The sequence below is a fragment of the Nicotiana sylvestris genome, chromosome 7 (genome assembly GCF_000393655.2).
Source record: "Nicotiana sylvestris chromosome 7, ASM39365v2, whole genome shotgun sequence".
Classification (NCBI taxonomy): domain Eukaryota; kingdom Viridiplantae; phylum Streptophyta; class Magnoliopsida; order Solanales; family Solanaceae; genus Nicotiana; species Nicotiana sylvestris.
The window spans coordinates 75588920-75601709 of NC_091063.1; the positions used below are offsets into that span (position 1 = coordinate 75588920).

General features: G+C 40.8%; 1 protein-coding gene across 1 annotated transcript; it reads right to left on the minus strand.

Moving 5' to 3' along the window:
• Positions 1–1584: 1584 nt before the first annotated feature.
• On the minus strand, positions 1585–2304 carry LOC138873331 (uncharacterized). The gene has a single exon (XM_070151786.1). It carries the CDS (start codon positions 2302–2304, stop codon positions 1585–1587), a length of 720 nt encoding a protein of 239 aa, XP_070007887.1.
• Positions 2305–12790: the final 10486 nt, after the last annotated feature.

Below are 12790 nucleotides of genomic sequence, written 5' to 3' on the forward strand. Positions count from 1 at the left end.
TGCATCACACATGAGCTCAAAAGGAACACTCCAATGCAGAGCGGTGATAATGGGAGTAGTAGTCAACTTGAACTTCAGCAATTCAAACGATCTGATGCAATCATCATTGAAGTGAAACTTAGCATATTTCTCCAAAAGCTTGCACAACGGGTTCACCACTTTAGAGAAGTCCTTGATGAAACGCCAATAAAATTCTGCGTGGCCTAAGAAACTCCGCACGCCTTTCACCGAAGTTGGAGGTGGAAGTTTAGAAATCACCTCAATATTTGCCTTGTCGACTTCAATGCCATTCTTTGAGATCTTATGGCCAAGGACAATGCCTCCTCGACCATGAAATGACATTTCTCCCAATTGAGCCTCAAGTTTGTTTCTTCACATCTTAACAACACTTTATCCAAGTTTGCTAGACAATCATCAAGAGAATTCCCGACCACCAAGAAGTCATCCACGAAGACTTCAACGTAATCCTCCACCATGTCCGTGAAGATCGCCATCATACACTTTTGAAAAGTCGCTGGTGTATTGCACAACCTAAATGGCATCCGCTTGAAGGCAAAAAAAGTACTATAAGGACATGTAAAGGTAGTTTTCTCTTGATCCTCCATAGCAATAAGAATTTGGTTGTAGCCGATATACCCATCAAGGAAACGATAGAAAGCACGACCGGCCAATCTATCAAGTGATCTAGGAAGGGAAGTGGAAAATGGTCCTTCCTTGTGACTTTGTTGAGCTTATGATAGTCCACTTTCTTTGGGACACATTGAACCGGAGAAGTCCACGAACTATCGGAAATGGGGTAGACAACCCCAGCATCCAACCACTTTATGATCTCCTTTTTGACAACCTCTTGCATGGCTTCATTGAGTCTCCTTTGATATTTAATAGATGTTTTGGAACCTTCCTCCAAGTTAATCTTGTGCATGCAAAAAGAGGGGATTATCCCCCGAATATCTGCCAATGTCCATCCAATAGCCTTCTTCCTCTTTTGTAGCCCCATCAATGTAGATTATACCTGCACATTAGTCAAACAAGAGGAAATTATAACCGGTAAAGTAGAAGAAGGGCCAAGAAATTCATACCGAAGATGTGAAGATAATGTCTTCAACTCCAAGATTGGAGGATCCTCAATTGAAGGCTTTGTTGGAGGAGTTGTCCTATTTTCAAGATCCAAGGACAATTTGCGGGTCTCATAAGTGTATGACCCCAATCCCTGCAAAGAGTTCACACATTCCACGAAGCCCTCCATCTCTTCATCATCAAAGTTGAGCAAAACGGCCTCCAATGTATCATCAATGTTCATCACAACACTTGTTTCATCCACAATCACATCGGTCACCAAGTCCATGAAAGAACATACTTCATTGCTATTGGGTTGCCTCATAGACTTACACATATGGAAAACCACTTTTTCATCACCAACCCGGAGGGTAAGTTCTCCGGTTTCAACATAAACTAGAGCCTTCCCGTAGCAAGGAAAGGTCTCCCAAGAATAATTGGTACCTCATAGTCAACCTCACAATCAAGAATGATAAAATCTACCAGAAGAATGAATTTATCAACACGAACCAATGCATCCTCAATCACTCACAATGGTCTCTTCATGGTACGATCGGCCATTTTTAATCTCATAGATGTGGGTCTTGATTGCTCAATTCCCAAAGTTTTGAAAACCAAATATGGCATCAAATTGATATTTTCCCCAAGATCACAAAGAGCTATAGCAAATTCGGCACTTCCAATGGTACAAGGGATTGTGAAATCACCGGGATCTTCCAATTTGGGAGCCATTGAATGCACTATTGCACTCACTTGATGAGTCATTTTTATAGTTTTACAATTTATCGACCGCTTCTTTGTCACCAAATCCCTCATAAACTTTGCATAACCGGGCATTTGCTCCAAGGCTTCAACCAATGGCACATTGATTGATAGACTCTTCATCATGCCAATGAACTTTTTGAATTGATTCTCGTTGTTTTTCTTGGCAAGCCTCTGAGGATATGGAGGAGGAGGCCTAGGCATTGGTGCCTTAGCCTTTTGTACTACCGGTTCCGGTATGTCAACAATGTGATCCCTAGATGGGTTCACTTCCTCTTGAGTCTCTTCCACATTGTCATTAATATCAATCCACACTTCATCATTTTTTTGCACCATATTTTTCGGGGTATCATCTTCTTGAACCACTTGCTCATCATCCACAAGTTTCCTTTGACTTGAGACGGGTGCATGCCCACCTTTTTCACTCCTTGTAGTAATGGCCATGGAATGTCCCATGTTGTTCCCACCCTTTGGGTTCACCACCATGTCACTTGGTAGTGTCCCCTTAGGACGAGTGTTTAGAGCTTGAGAGATTTGCCCTATTTAAACTTCCAAGTTGCAAATTGATTTGTTGTGTGAGGCTAGTTGTGCATCGTAGTCAGAATTCTTCTCCATCATTTGTTTGAACATATTCTCAATTCGTCCTAACTCATTATTGGAAGAACTTGGACCATATGAAGGATAAGGAGGTGAGTTGCTCGATTGTTAATACATCGAGGGCCTTTAAAACCCCGACCCTCGATTGCCTTGATTATTGTTCCATCCCCCTTGGTTGTTGCCTCCCCAATATCCTTGGTTGTTGCCACTCTAATTGCCTTGGTTATTTCCACCACTCCAATTTCCTTGATTGTTCTTGTTATTCCAATTTCCTTGATTGTTGCCACCACTCCAATTACCTTGGTTGTTAGAATTCCATTTATCTTGAGGTCGCCATTGTTGTTGATTTGGGCCTTGAGAGTTGTTTCTTTGCCCTTGAAAGTTGTTCATGTATTGCACTTCCTCCTCTTATTCATTGTAAGATTCATCTTGATCAAATCCACTATCTTCTTGCACATAATTCCCCACATATTTTTGCACTTGTGGACCTTTGGGCCTTCTCTTGTTCACCATCATACTAACTCCCTCCATGGCATTGACTTGCTTAGGACTTTGCAGTTGTTGAAGTTGAGCCTTGGCTAATTGATTCATTGTGGTGGTCAACTCGGCAATGGCTTGCCCATGATCATGCAATTCTTTATGTAGGTAAATCACGTTCGGATCACCTTGAGGAACATTTGCCCTAATTTGCCATGTCGATGAAGTATCCACCATTTCATCAAAAATCTCACAAGCTTCCCCATACGTCGTTATCGTGAAATTTCCACCAGCAAGTTGATTTACCACGCACTGATTGGTAGTATTGATCCCCCGATAGAAAGTTTGTTGAATCATAGCCTCTTTCATATCATTATTGGGGAACTCTTGACCATTGTTCAGTACCTCTCCCATATTTCATACAACGGCTCATTGGGCTCTTGTTTGAATGCTAGAATCTCATCTCTAAGAGTAGCCATATGCTCGGGGAAAAGAACTTTAAATAAATTTCTCCGTCAATTCATCCTATGTATGGAGGGAATGGTTTGACAATCTCTCTAACCAATCCAAGGCTTTCCCCCATTGAAAGTTGCACGCCCTAATACAGGGCGGGAATATGACACTTGCATACCCTTCATTCAGAAACACCCGGTGTGGAGCCGCTCTTGGTAGAGGTGGGGGTGGAACAGGGATGTTGTTTAGAGGCAGTCGACCTCTTCTATTTGCTTTAGGTTCAAGTGGAACCTCTTCAACTTGGTTGAAGAAAAAGAATATAATTCACACACAAAACCAAATATATAGCTAAATCCGTATTTAGTTTTCCGGCAATGGTGCCAAAAATTGATCTCGTCCAAGTCATACCTTTATTTAAGGTTATGAAACGGTTGATGCAATAGTAATACCTAACAAGGAGTCGGGGCCAACTTCCACATGGAGCTATATGTGGGATTTAGGAGTATAGATTGCAGTGTGTGAGTATGAACTATCTCAATGTACACTTTCACAAATTAGTATTTGTTCTATGTCTATTCTAATCTAAGATTGCAAGATTAAGAAATGAAACTAAGAAATTGTTTTTGTTGTTGTTTTTCAAATGATATAAAATGCCTCGGGCTATGACCTTCATCTAGGTATTTGCCTAACGGGTTGCAAACTTTAAAGCTTATTTTATTGGTCGGGGTATATTATAGCTATCAACACTCGAGTACCAACTCAATACCTCTCGGTAAGCGAGCGATTTTGCCCAATTTGTCTTTCCCAAGTCTAAATGGGTATTGAACAAAATGGTTTATACAAAGCTCAAGTCGGATTTTACTATCTCTAGGTTCAACCTTTTAATTGGGACTATCAATCTCTTGATTTACCCAATTTCTTGTTAGCCAAGTTTTCCTAGACTAAGTCTCTCTTTATCAAGTAGAGACCAAGTCAAATAGGCATGAACTAATGTTTGCAACCATTAATTCTACAATTAAAAGCAAGAACAAGGCTATAATAAACACCTAACCATAAACAATCAATAAATCAAACACCCATTAAGATTACAATCTAGGGTTGGGTCACAACCCTAATGAAAATCTAGCTATTCATGCTTAAGATAGAAGAAATATAAGAAGAAGTGATAATAATAACCATATTGGTAATTGAAATGATGAAATGTATATTCGAAAAGCTCAAAAGAGAAAAAACTACTAAAGAGAGTAAACAAAACGTCTACTATAGCTGATGATGTCAAAAATTGACCTAAAAAAGTGAAACTTTTTATTTATACAGGACTAGAATTTTCAGACAAAAATGCCCTTTCGGAGGTTCTGCAGCCGATCAATTCCATGTGCAGTCCGCACTTTGCTTCAGCCTAACAGGATTTGAAACTTACGGCCACATAATTCTGAATTGCGGCCGTACTTCTCTCTTTCTATGGTTCGCACATTTCTGAGTGCGGCCGCACATTCCTCTTCTACGGACCGCACAAACATAACTGCGGCCGCGTAGCTATTTTTCTGCGGCCGCACAATAATTGTGATGTCCGCACTTCTGTTGAACTTGAGATGCAGGTACTAGGAACCTTTGCTCTTGCCCAGTTTCTGCGGCCGCACATGTCATGTGCCGCACTTTGCACATGTCTCTGCTATGAGTTTATTCACAATCTGTGGCCGCAAATGATAATTTGCGCTCCGCACTTTGAGCTTCTGTGCCTATTTTCGTCCTTGAGTTCATATTACTCTTTCTTGAGTTGGATTTCATCTTGGGGGCTAATTTTCCAATATTCCTGCAATTAAACATATTTCATTAGTTTTCGTGAACACTATTAAATGCTTTTAGGCTAAAACAAAAGCTGAAAGGCGCTAATAAGTAGTCAAAATCCCCACTTATCAGTAGTGCACCCGGGGTCTGATACGCGACAACTGTATGTCCTGGAGCCTGAGCGGTAGGGGTCTGTGCTCCCCCTCCCACCTGTGATGTGGCCGGGTTTGCTGGAAATAAACCAGCTTGAGTCATAGTATCCATGAGCCGTAGCATACGACCCATGACCTTCTGGAATTCTGGTGCTGACATGAAATCTACCGGGGCTTGTTCTGCTGTAGACACTTCCTCCTGCTCCTCAATAATAGGATCCTCTACTAGATCTACTGGTGGCATAGCTGGAGAAACTCTGGGACGTTCTCATCCTCTACCACGGGCTGGAGCCCTCTCTCGGCCTTTGCCTCGATCTCTAGCAACAGGGGGAGCAGCTCCTCCCTGGTCTGGAATATCCGTTGCGCGCGTCCTCACCATCTGAGAGAGAATAAGAGAAAAATACTTAGAACCACATCAACTGCACGATAAGAGATAAAGAAAGAGTAGTTTCCTAATGCCCTATAGCCTCGCGAAGATAAGTACAAACGTCTCCGTACCAATCCGCAAGACTTTATTAGGATTGCTCATAACTCATGAGACATACGTGAACCTAGTGCTCGGATACCATGTTGTCACGACCCCAAATCTCTTATAGTCCATGATGGCGCCCAGGACCGCCGTTAGGCAAGACAACAGTGAACTAACCACGTGATTTCTCTTTTTAAATTGTTCCAAGTAATTAAACTTTCCTTAATTAAAAGATTCAAGAAACACCCTACTTAATAAATAATACGAAAGCAGTTGAGTGCAGTCATAACCATAGAAAATAATCCAAAAAAAAATTACAAGTCTGCTAGTGTGTGCCAAGACCTGGTGTCATAAATGTATGAGCACTAATAGATTATACAAAACTCTAGCTACTGTCTGAAATGAAAAAAGACAGAAATATATGTAAGGAGAGACTCTAGGTGTTGCGGACCGGCTAGGAAACAACTCACCATTAGGCCTTCGGGTAACGAGGATGCGCGCTGGTGTGATCACTAGATGCACCTACCTCAGATCCTGCACAGTCAGTGCAGAAGTGTAGCGTGAGTACACAAACAGCATGTATCCCGTAAGCATCATGTATAACTTCGAAGAAGTAGTGACGAGGGATGGACTTCGACACTTACTATGGGTTAATAATATAAATACAGAAATTCTAAATAGACATGGGTTATGTAAATAATACCAATAACTCATTAACAAGTAGGAACAAATAATTCTTTCACAAATTAATAAATTCCAAATAAATTCCCGTCATTAATAATTGTAACCTCACAAGCCACAAAATAATATCAAGTATGATTAGGCTCCGAGTATTATTAAGCACGATTTATGCCGAGGTTGTACGGTCCGATCCAGAATAAGGTGTACACTACCGAGGGACGTGCAGCACGATCCATAGATGCACATATTCTACTGCCGAGGCGTTCGGCCCGCTCCACAAGAAATAAGGATATGTTATAAGCATTTGACTTAAACATTATTACAAGGCTAATACATAATGTAATACAATTTCCATTAACGTTCTCTTATAATTCCTTTATCAAGTTCCAATATGATTTAGACAATTTAATTAACAATTAGGCAATAATATTACAAGTATTTCATGATTTGGGTCCTAAACTATCCGGACATACGCATAATTAGTAGCTACGCACGGACTCTCGTCACCTCGTGCGTACGTAGCCCTCACAATTAGAAGCAAATATTAATTTAAATTACATATGGGGTAAATTTCCTCTTACAAGGTTAGGCAAGAGACTTACCTCGTCTCAAAGCTAACTTTCCGGTCACAATTTCGTTCTAAAGCTTCAACTCGATGTCGAACAATCCAAAACTAGTTAAATGTTATATAAAATCAATACATGTTCAAAAGTTCATATTCTAACTATTAGAGTGATTACCCAACCCCAATTGAAGAATTCCTAAAAATTCATCCCCTGGGCCATGTGCCCGGATTTCGAAAATTTTCAAAGAAAGTTGTTACCCATAACCCTACGAACTCAAACATATAATTTTCACTCAATTCCATAACCATTTTCGTGGTTAAATCTCATTTTTATCAAAACTTAGGATTTTCATCTAAACCCATGATTTTTATAATTTTACATGTTAAAATCTACCATAATCTATGTATTTAACTCACATTATATAGAAATTACTTACCTCAAAGTTCTAGGTAAAAACCTCCCTCCAAGAGCTCCAAAATCACCAAGAGATGAAAAAATATGAGCCAAAATAGCCTAAGTCCCGCATTAAATAGACCATTCAGCCTCTAACGATTTTTGCACCTGCGGAGGGACAGCAGCCGCTTCTGCGGATCCGCATCTGCGAAAAATCATCGCAGATGCAGCCCTTTCCCAGTTGGCCTACTTTTGCACCTACGGACCACTGGCCAGCTTCTGGGGGTCCGCTGCTACGACGCGCATGCCGCACCTGCAGTTTCCTCCATCGCACCTGCGCGTTCACAGGTGCGCATCCTCAACCGAATCTGCTATTCCTGGGCTGCTCTTGCTGGGCCGCTTCTGCGGCTGCTGGCTCGCTTCTGCGAACTCGCACCTGTGGCTGGCCCTCCGCAGGTGCGATTGCACCAGAAGCTGGGTGCTTCAGTTTTTCATCCAAGGCTAAACGACCTCCGTGCATCGTCCGACTGGCATCCGGGGGCCCCGAGGCCCCGTCCAAACATACCCACACGTTTGAAATTATAAAATGGACTCTGTCGCACCCTCGGAATGCGGAAAACAACATTAAAACTAAGATCGCAATCCAAACCCAATAGAATCAACTTATGAGCTTTAAATTCCTCCAACTTACTTCGAACGCGCCGAAACATACTTAAACTGCTCGGAATGACTCCAAATTTTGCGTGCAAGTCTTAAATCACCATACGGAACTATTCCCAGGCTCGAAATCTCAAACAGACCTCGATAACATAAAAATCTACTCCAAACCAAATTTAAAGAACTTTAAAAACCTTCAAGGTGCCAACTATCAATATTAAGTGTCGAAACGCTTCCGAGTCATCTAAAACTCGATCCGAACATAATCTCAAGTCCAAAATCATCATACGAACCTATTGGAACCATCAAATCCCATTCCGAGGTCGTTTACTCAAAATGTTGACCAAAGTCAAACTTAGCCTCTTAAAGCCAAACTAAGGAACCAAGTGTTCCGATTTCAACCCGAATCCTTCCAAATCCCCTGCAAGTCACAAAACAGCTAAAGCACCTACGAGAAGTCTTATTTAGGGAAACAGGGATCTAGAAAAAAAAAATGATCGGTCGGATCATTATACTAAATGCAAGGATTCAAATCAGTGTGTAAAACAATCCCGGCAAAGTTGCATTTTATATTGGGCTTGGTTAAAAATTTAAGAGTTGCTAGTACTCATCCCACATGCAAATCAACCAATTCTACTCGAAGATGCATTTGAGTAAAAAAGTTAAGTAGATGTTATCGTGTGGCACAGCCTTCTTGTCCCCGTTTCATCACCTAAGAGCCGTTGCCGTGCTGTTGTTATCGAAAGAAAGACTTCCTTTGAATAATACAAAGGTTAAATCAGCCAATTTTTGTTGTGAATTTGAGCATAGGTTCTTCTAGTTCTTTTTAGACAAAAATTTATATATTCGACAACTGGGGGAAAAGATTAATTAGCGTAGTAAATAAAAATATCTAGAAAGAGTTTAAGAAAATTGCTGGACTTTCCAATTACTGTGGTCAGTTGGTTTTGTGGTCCATTATAATTTCTTTTCGTTTTATGATATATCTTTCAAAAGATCTTTACACAAGAAATACTTATGAAAAAAATCTAATGTATTTTCTTCTATTCAAAGTTTCAAACTATAAAAATCTATGTCGAATCATTTCCTGTGGATTATATGTAACTGCTGATCCCTTGATATGAAGTACGTACGATCGGATTTTCTTGCCCTTGCCGCCTTTTGGGCACACTTTCAAGGAGTCCGAAACTTAAATAGTGTCAAAATTGGCACAAAATACGTTTCTACTGTTAATTTTTTTTTACATAAATACATAAAGCGCAGTATAATACTGTGTTTTACTTTAACGGAAAGTTAGCCGTTAAAGTTAAACGCAATACTATACTGCATTTTATTAAAAAAATATTTTTTTTTTAGGAAAATGCAGTATAATACTGCGTTTAACTTAAACGCAGTATTGTACTGCGTTTCCCTATAATATTTGGGCCCACTTCTGCAGGACTGCAGAGAATTAATTTTTAGTATAAAACGCAGTATTATACCGCGTTTTACACTGAAACGTATTATTATACTGCGTTTTACTCTGATTTTTGGGCCCACCAATAAGTGTTCTGCGGATAACTGACATAACAATAATTCAAATACATAAAACGTGGTATTGTACTGTGTTTTACATAAAAAAAATCTGCACCCCAGGCTCGGACTTACCTTATTTAAAGGCGTTTCAATTTTATGAAAATACATTCAATACTTTCTTCAAACTTCCGTTCATACTTCTCTCTTTTTCTTATCAACCATTTTCTTATAACGTCTGAAGAGCCAAAAATAAGGGTTTCATTATATTGGGGGGGGGGGGGGGGGGTGAGGTTGTGCTGGAGAATAACTCTGTGAGGTATAGCTCACCTCCACAGTGTCATGTTAAATTGCCGCTTACAATGGAGTACGATAAATTGGTATCGTTGTTACGTAAAAAGATGAGTGTGAGGAAGTGTTCAGTTAACCTTGAAGTAACCGGTAGATTTCTGTATTCAGTAGCTCCTCAGGGGTTTGCTTATTATCTGAGTTTAACATCGAAGATGATGAAACTCTTAGAGATTTTTTGCGGATCCCGGATGAATACAGGGAATTTATTGTAATAAAATTATTGGAAATATACGTCAAGATTGAAGATGTTCCCAATAATGAGGGCGTACATAGTAGGGATAACCTCCAGTCATCGGGTGGTTTTTCTGGAGCAGTTTTTGCCGGACAGATTGCTGATGAAAGAGCTTGCCTTGATTTAAACTTATCACCACCGATGAATGAGCAACCACAAAATAATTTTTTGACTTTATATAATCCACAAGACGACTAGTAAACTTCAATTTTTCTACGTTTTAGCATTGTTTATTTTATGTTTTAATTGGATTTATATTAACACTCATATTTTTCATAGGGGGTACCGTCCGGATATGAATTTTACAAGTTATGACCCCGCCCCTAGTTGGAATATACGTAGTTTTGGCGTATTGGACTACGGTGGTCCATCCGGGAGTCGTCACCAACAAGAAAATATCCATCATAAAATGTCAAGACAGTATGACTTGTAAGTAAAGTGATATAGCTATATGTAAAGTATTTATCTAGTTGGGTAACTTATCATTTTGTTCTTTTTGTGCAGTGAAAACGAGCTTCTTGATGTTCCTGACCTCAAAAATAGTTGCCCATAGACGACGTATTGACTCGTGATTTGGCAGATGCACAGAGTCAGGAAGATGATAGTGATTATGACAACAATGCAGATGAGTTTGGAGATGACACACCCTTCCCTGATGAGGGTGATGATGAGGAGGAAGTAAATGTTGAACCTGAGCTGACGAGGGAGCATGTTTCTCTACCTCCCGCTAGACAAAGAGTGTACGAGTCCCACGTGCCATTTCAAGAGCAAAATATTCCCTAGCTTGATAATTTGCCAAGTATGCCGAACGTGGATGCCCTCACAAGGGATGATGATGAAATTCGGTCAGCGATGTGGGATGAGTCTAGACCAGCGGTTTTGACAAAGGGCATGTATTTCCCTGATAAAGCTCGCCTAATTAGGGCTGTAAAAATCTACAGTGTAAGAGAGTGCCGTGAGATGACGGTAATGGAGTCAACTATGGAGGTATACAAGGCTGTATGCCGAAGAGACTTTATAGGTTGTCACTGGATGTTGCGTGCCAGCAAGAAGAAATCAAGTTTGTGGAAAGTGGGTAAATTTATTAGCACCCACAGATGTGAAATGGACACATTCAATGAGAATCATTTCAACCTGGATGTAGACTTGATTTCTCTTGTCTTGATTCCATATTTGGAAGTGTCCATTAGGTTCAAGATTAAAGAGTGTATTACAGTCGTCCACCAGGAGTATGGTTGTACTATAACCAAAAGAAAGGCATATCTCGGTCGCAAACGTGCCTTTGAACTTATTTATGGCGACTGGATAAGTCTTTTTCATCGCTGCCTAGGTACATGGCCGCACTGCAACACTTTAACCCCAGGGCTGTTGTTAAATGGAGGCTTGAGCGGAGTCCGGACAGACCGGAATATATTTTCAACTATGTGTTCTGGTCATTTAAACCATCAATTGATGATTTTGTGCATTGTCATCCTATAATTTCCATAAACGGTACTCATGTATATGGAAAGTATGATATTAAGCTTTTGATTGCAGTTGCAGTAGATGCCAACGGACAAATATTTCCACTAGCTTTTGCCATTTGTGCCAACGAAAGCGAAGAGACGTGGACGCTTTTCTTGAACCACTTGAAGTAGCACGTTGTCAAACAGCGTTCAGGTATTTGTCTAATATCTGATCGACATGGTGGTATTTTAAGTTCTGTACGGCACTTGCCTGAATGGCAGGAACCCTATGCATACCACCGTTACTATGTGAGGCACCTGAAGGCCAATTTCCAGAAGAAATATCCTGACAAGGTCTTGCATGACTTAATGTGGATGACTGCAACTGAGCACCAGCAGTGCAAATTCATGAGGCACATGGAAGCGATCCGGTAGCTAGATCCACGAGCCTATACTTGGCTGATGGGACATGAGCTTCACATATGTACATTGCATGTTGATGGCGGCAGAAGATGGGGAAGCCTAACTACAAATGTGTCGGAGTCATTCAACGACTTATTGAAGTCTGCCCGTGGATTGCCTGTCACTGCCATGGTCTGCATGACATTCAAACAGAGTGCGGAGAGGTAAGTTGAAAGGCATGGAGCTGCATCGGCATTGATGGACATGGGTGTTCAATTTATGCCAATACCCATGAGAAGATTTGAAAGGTACAGGAGGCGAGCACATTGGCATTCATTTCTACAGTACGATCATGACCGGGGTGTTTTTTAAGTTAAGACCGCTATCCGCGGACACCATGGGAATAATCTACAGACGGTGAATGAAGCCAGAAGGTTGTGTTCATGTAGGAAATGGACCATCTACCACATGTCGTGCGCACATGCGTTGACCAGGTGATGCCCAATAGCCTGTGAAACACTTAAGATATTAATTAAATAACGCTATATCACAAATAAAAGATATTAATAAGCCACAAAACATACTAGTGACTCGTGCCTCCCGGCGTATGGTCTGTAGTGCTCGCCAAGTACATGAATGGGGTTCCCGATCATCAGTCGGGTGTGACGGAAGTACCATGACGTATACAGCTGAATAGTGGCCACCTGGGTAAATGAAGGTGGTGGTGGAATACGGTCACCTCGCTGCTCTCAAATATGGACCTGCTGCTCTAGCCATCCCATAAATCTATCGTCCAC